Source organism: Oncorhynchus mykiss, chromosome 5, assembly GCF_013265735.2.
Source record: "Oncorhynchus mykiss isolate Arlee chromosome 5, USDA_OmykA_1.1, whole genome shotgun sequence".
Lineage (NCBI taxonomy): Eukaryota > Metazoa > Chordata > Actinopteri > Salmoniformes > Salmonidae > Oncorhynchus > Oncorhynchus mykiss.
In genome coordinates this window covers 58,155,036-58,162,116 of record NC_048569.1, presented here as the reverse complement: position 1 = coordinate 58,162,116, position 7,081 = coordinate 58,155,036, and the positions used below count along the sequence as shown (strand labels likewise).

The 7,081-nt window shown below is 39.8% G+C and overlaps 1 protein-coding gene across 1 annotated transcript; it reads right to left on the bottom strand.

Moving 5' to 3' along the window:
* Positions 1-1,982: 1,982 nt before the first annotated feature.
* On the bottom strand, positions 1,983-3,596 carry LOC110524140 (transcription factor jun-D). The gene has a single exon (XM_021603503.2). It carries the CDS (start codon positions 3,289-3,291, stop codon positions 2,470-2,472), a length of 822 nt encoding a protein of 273 aa, XP_021459178.1. The 5' UTR covers positions 3,292-3,596; the 3' UTR covers positions 1,983-2,469.
* Between the last annotated feature and the right edge of the window lie 3,485 nt (positions 3,597-7,081).

The window sequence follows — 7,081 nt, the reverse complement described above, 5'->3', positions numbered from 1 at the left end:
ACAGCATCTGTAACAGTAGAGCTTGCTGACAGTAGATCTACTATATAAAGTACTATACCCCCCCCCCCCCCCTCAAATAAACCAAGGGTGTCGGGTAAGTTTTACCTTGCTGCTATTCCTAGGTAGTATAGAACTGAATCTGGAAAGATGTAAAAAGAGGGAATAATTTGTGGATTTATAGTGAGAGATGTTGTTAGGATCTTGGATGTCACCAAAGCTTGTGAGAAAAAGAAACATTTGACATGAGTGTAAATTTAGAAGAGTACAATAAGAGTATTTCAGATTATGTTTTTATTCCATTGCTTTGCTACGAAGGCAACCTTCAAGGCATCCAATAAGGTTTGCGCTGTCAGGAAGGTATTGCAATTTTTCAAAAGATCCAAAGTGTTGCTTGTTTTTGGAATTTATTTCATAGTTTTTTTTGTGTTTTTATTTTTATTGTGCATCCACCGAATACTGTTCTGCAAAGTACTGTTGACTTGGTTTACATAGATTTTTACTTTGTACTTCTATTGTGGGAATACAACAACTAATGTTATAATAATAAGGGAATATGGTGTCAAAATGTTAAAATGTGAACATTACCAAATCTGCTGTACATGTTGTGGAATTCAATGACAAAAATAAAAGTTTGGCCTGTTGTAATATTGCAGTTTTCCTCATTGATGCATGTTCACCACTATCATTATGTAGTGTGCGTCTCACATAGAAATACAGAAGACACACACTCACAAACACAGCAGTTGCACCATCTCATTTGGCTCGTAAACATTGCTTCCAGGAGCCTGCCAGCCCCTGCAACATCACATCTTTTATAGCCCTGGTACTGATGCTGCAAATTCAAAGCAAGCTGGGACCATCTGTTATTCACTGTCTCATAGGTGTCTGGCTACGGTATCTATAGAGTGGTCTCTGAGGCTGCGTTCAAAGCAAGCTGGGACCATCTGTTTCATAGGTGTCAGGCTGTCTACACTAAGGTGTTTATACCGGAGATGACCTTGTCATAAAATTATCCATGAAGCATTATTACAGGTTTGACTTACAAAAACAACACCAACAGTCAACTGTGCTACCACAACTTGGTCATATGCAAACATTTTCATACTGTATAAAGTAACTAAAAGTAGTCTTAATTTTTGCTTTGGACTAAATGATCATACGTAGACCTACCAGCACAATACAACTAATTAGATGACATTTCATATACTTAATCAATACATGAACTCATCTACAGCACAATTTCTTATCCTACCTCATTTGCACATGCTGTATATAGATTTTCCTACTGTATTATTGATTGTATGTTTGTTTATTCCACGTGTAACTCTGTGTTGTTGTATGTGTCCAACTGCTTTGATTAATCTTGGCCAGGTCGCAGTTGCAGATGAGAACTTGTTCTCAACTAGCCTAACTGGTTAAATAAAGGTGAAATAAAAAAATAAAAAAACTGTAATAGTAAACTGTAAACTTTCTGCAATAGGCCTATCGTATTACACCAGCAGAGGGCACAACACACCATGTTGATACACAATTCGCGGACATATCACAGCAAACGGACATCCTGCGAGGAATGGATACGTTTGTATCCAATATGCTAAATGCTACAATGTCACGATGGAATCCATTCTCCGGACGTGATGCCAGAGTTAGGAGTCAATTTAGGCCTAATAAAGTTGGCTAATATGCAAACTTGTCAAATTCACATAAATAAGTGGAAAAGTGTCCCATGGGAATATTGTACTAAAAAGTGTATTTATATCAAATACATTGTAATGGTGGGTTGGACCCAAGTCATCATTTATTGGACTTTCCAAATATGTATTGAGCAATATCCTTGTGTGCCCCACCCAATCATTTATCCTATTGTGAAAACGCAACTAGCATAAAGGCTTACTGTCGCTTGTGAAGACATTGGTGTGTAGGATCTTGTTTTGTTGCTTCTAAATGAATCAGAAAACTGAACCAACAGACAGCAAAACACGTGCCTTGAATTACCAAGCAAGGTTTATTTGATAACTGAATCCAAGTAAAATAGGAATGTGAAGGGAAATATTCAGTGCAACAAAAAGGTGACAACAGTTTCACATTAAGATAACACTGAAATAAGACACTGGAGCATTGAATATAAAATGTACAGGTGTTTGCTTGTAAACGTTAAAAGGGGTAAAAAAAAAAAAAAATTACTTGCACCCAATGACACCCTCTTAGGTAACATTCGAGTTTGTCAATAAACATGCAAATATGTATTTATTCAGTATAAGGCTATGATATAGTAATACAATAATGATGAACTGGTTTGATCCAGTCTTACACACATGATAAAGAATGTGTAAACAGAAAATGTACATTAGCGAAGTCCTTTTAGTCTGTAAAGTCGATGGCTCTACGTGCATAATTGAGATATTTGAGAGCCAACAAGAGAACAGATATTGAGCTTATTTATGCTGGTTGACCAATGTCGTCCTGCGATTAGTACACTTGAACTTGATGTGGCAACAATTGGCATCCGCTGTTCACATGATTCAAAACATTTTGTTTTAGCTGAGCCACTTGATCCCGGAGTACACTTGCCGTTGAGGCTAGGTCAGTGTTTTGAGTTTTTAGGTTATTGACTTTGTCTTCGAGTCTGGATATCCTCTCCAGTTTCCTCTTTCGGCACTTGGACGCAGCAATTCTATTCCGCAGCTTTTTCCTCTCGGCTTTAATGCGCTCCTGTGTGTCCATGTTGATAGGTGACAGTGGTGGACTGTCGCCGAAGCTGTGCAAGTCAGGGACTGTCTGCGGCTCATCCTTCAAGGATTGCAACCGGGAATGTGCTTGTTGCTGCTGTGTGCCACCTAAATGGTGAGAGGGAGGAGGTGGGAAGGGTACAGTGTCTGTGGAGTAATTGACAGTGGTACCCAAAGGTCCATTACCATAACTGTTCAAGTTCGTATAGACGGGTAAGTCCATGTGTACAGTGACAGGAGCCACGTTGGTACTTAGGTCGAGACTGTTCATTTGAGCGCAAGTCCCCCCGTTCAGCTGGTTCTGTTTGTGTAAGTCCTCCAGAGCCTTGACGAATCCCTCTGCAAACTCCTGTTCGTCAGTTACTGACTTGGGGTAGAGGAACTGAGAGGTCGGTGTTGTTACGACCATTCCGTTGGACTGAATGAGGAGTCTCTCCAGCTCCGGGGAAGCCAGTTTCAGCAGCCCAAGGTCCGGGGAGTTGAGAATGCTCTCGCCGTCGCGGAGATGGGGCTTTAGATTAGTGGCATCTACAAGGTTTAAATGAATGTCATTCTTCATCATATTTTGGTAAAAGACAAAATCTAAGATGACAGCAGCTGTAAAAAGTCAGCAGAGCCTTACGACAGAAAGAGGAGTTCCCATAACCTCTCAGTTGCTGTCGAGGAAAAGATGCGTAATTTGCACATTAAATCAAATGCTCTTTTAAAGTTGCCCTACCCCTTCTCCAAGTTCAGGGTACAAATCACCTTTTGCCTCAAATGTTGTCGTTTTTTCCCTTGTTAATAAACAATTGATAAGAAACAGTCGATGGTTAATCTCCCGACTAGAGGGGTAGAAGTTCCAATGTGTGCGATCGCATGCTGCCGCTACCTTTTCTATCCTCGTAAATTCCATTATGTCACTTCAGAGCGCGCAGATTGGACAGAAATCACGTTTTTTTCGTATTTTATTTGAATAAGGGGACGTACTAGCCCCATTGCCATGGAGAAGGCGGGTAAACTGCAAACACTGCGGTGCATTGTGGTTTGATGTCATAGCAAATCTTGGATGGAGGCGTGGGGGTTGGTCAAGGCTTGTTTTCTTCCCTGTTCTATTGCTTTTGCACAGTAAAACAAGTCATTGAGTTCTGTTTGACAAATGTTTTTGCACTAAATACCCTATAACATTATTTTTACCTTGTCCAAAAAGTGTGGTGTAAGAAGAAAATAGCAAATGGAGAAGATACTAGGACTAAGAGTGTGGTTTTTAGAATGAGCTTTATAAAAACACATGATATATACAGTGCCTTGCGAAAGTATTCGGCCCCCTTGAACTTTGCGACCTTTTGCCACATTTCAGGCTTCAAACATAAAGATATAAAACTGTATTTTTTTGTGAAGAATCAACAACAAGTGGGACACAATCATGAAGTGGAACGACATTTATTGGATATTTCAAACTTTTTTAACAAATCAAAAACTGAAAAATTGGGCGTGCAAAATTATTCAGCCCCCTTAAGGTAATACTTTGTAGCGCCACCTTTTGCTGCGATTACAGCTGTAAGTCGCTTGGGGTATGTCTCTATCAGTTTTGCACATCGAGAGACTGAATTTTTTTCCCATTCCTCCTTGCAAAACAGCTCGAGCTCAGTGAGGTTGGATGGAGAGCATTTGTGAACAGCAGTTTTCAGTTCTTTCCACAGATTCTCGATTGGATTCAGGTCTGGACTTTGACTTGGCCATTCTAACACCTGGATATGTTTATTTTTGAACCATTCCATTGTAGATTTTGCTTTATGTTTTGGATCATTGTCTTGTTGGAAGACAAATCTCCGTCCCAGTCTTAGGTCTTTTGCAGACTCCATCAGGTTTTCTTCCAGAATGGTCCTGTATTTGGCTCCATCCATCTTCCCATCAATTTTAACCATCTTCCCTGTCCCTGCTGAAGAAAAGCAGGCCCAAACCATGATGCTGCCACCACCATGTTTGACAGTGAGGATGGTGTGTTCAGCTGTGTTGCTTTTACGCCAAACATAACGTTTTGCGTTGTTGCCAAAAAGTTCAATTTTGGTTTCATCTGACCAGAGCACCTTCTTCCACATGTTTGGTGTGTCTCCCAGGTGGCTTGTGGCAAACTTTAAACAACACTTTTTATGGATATCTTTAAGAAATGGCTTTCTTCTTGCCACTCTTCCATAAAGGCCAGATTTGTGCAATATACGACTGATTGTTGTCCTATGGACAGAGTCTCCCACCTTAGCTGTAGATCTCTGCAGTTCATCCAGAGTGATCATGGGCCTCTTGGCTGCATCTCTGATCAGTCTTCTCCTTGTATGAGCTGAAAGTTTAGAGGGACGGCCAGGTCTTGGTAGATTTGCAGTGGTCTGATACTCCTTCCATTTCAATATTATCGCTTGCACAGTGCTCCTTGGGATGTTTAAAGCTTGGGAAATCTTTTTGTATCCAAATCCGGCTTTAAACTTCTTCACAACAGTATCTCGGACCTGCCTGGTGTGTTCCTTGTTCTTCATGATGCTCTCTGCGCTTTTAACGGACCTCTGAGACTATCACAGTGCAGGTGCATTTATACGGAGACTTGATTACACACAGGTGGATTGTATTTATCATCATTAGTCATTTAGGTCAACATTGGATCATTCAGAGATCCTCACTGAACTTCTGGAGAGAGTTTGCTGCACTGAAAGTAAAGGGGCTGAATAATTTTGCACGCCCAATTTTTCAGTTTTTGATTTGTTAAAAAAGTTTGAAATATCCAATAAATGTCGTTCCACTTCATGATTGTGTCCCACTTGTTGTTGATTCTTCACAAAAAAATACAGTTTTATATCTTTATGTTTGAAGCCTGAAATGTGGCAAAAGGTCGCAAAGTTCAAGGGGGCCGAATACTTTCGCAAGGCACTGTAGATATCAATAATAAGTGAAAACCATATCGCCGAAGACAACACCACTGCTGTCATCCTTACCTCCAAGCGTTTATTTTAGTTGGATAATCTTTGGATGCCAACAGCAATCACATCATTGGAAGATATAGCTTGGATTGTAGCCTACAAAAGCCTATTCCAAAAGCCTATTTCCTGCGATCCATCAAACACATTTGGTGTGTCATCATAGTGGTCTCAGACCTGTGGACAGACTCGCTCACGTTGTACACATTTAAAAGTGTGCCTTTATTCAATGCTGATTTGAATGCATTGAAAAAATATTTATTTATTTTCCGCAAACATCCTTTCTGAATTTAAAAGTAATCCTCAAAGTAATCATCTAGTTTTTAAAAAAGTATCTGTAATCTGATTCCAATATTTTTGCTGGTAACAGATTACAGTTACATTTTTATTATAATAATTTACATGTAACGGATTACGTTATCCGTTACTCCCCAACCCTGGTGACAAGGTAGGGGTGGTATACAGAAGATGGTATTTACCAAATAGGGATAAGTCCATATTATGGCAACAATAGCTTAAATAAGCAAAGAGAAACGACAGTCCATCATTACTTTAAGACATGAAGGTAAGTCAATTCGGAAAATTTCAAGACCATTGAAAGTTTCTTCAAGTGCAGTCGCAAAACCCATCAGGTGCTATGATGAAACTGGCTCTCATGAGGACCGCCACAGGAAACGCAGACCCAGAATTACCTCTGCTTCAGAGGATTAGTTCATTAGAGTTAACCACACCTTAGACTGCAGCCCAAATAAATGCTTCACCAGAGTTCAAGTAACAAACACATCTCAACATCTACTGTTCAGAGGAGAATTCATTAATCAGGCCTTTATGGTTGAATTGCTGCAAAGAAACACACTACTAAAGGACACCAATTAGAAGAGACTTGCTTGGGGCAAGAAACACGAGCAATGGACATTAGACCGGTGGAAATCTGTTCTTTGATCTTATGAGTCCAAATTTGAGATTTTTGGTTCAACACACCTCCAGACTGTGTAAGGGCTATTTGACCAAGAAGGAGAGTGATGGAGTGTTGCATCAGATCACCTGACCCCAACCCAATTGAGATGGTTTGGGATGAGTTTGACCACAGAGTGAAGGAAAAGCAGCCAACAAGTGCTAAGCATATGTGCAAACTCCAAGACTGTTGAAAAAGCATTCAAGGTGAAGCTGATTGAGATAATGCCAAGAGTGTGCAAAGCTGCCATCAAGGCAAAGGGTGGCTACATTGAAGAATCTAAAATCAAAAACATATATTTATTTGTTTAAAAATGTTTTGGTCACTACATGGTTCCATATGTGTTATTTCATATATTTGATGTCTTCACTATTATTCTACAATGTAGAAAATAGTAAAAAATAAAGAAAAATCCTTGAATGAGTAGTTGTGTCTGTATACTTCTGGCCCTT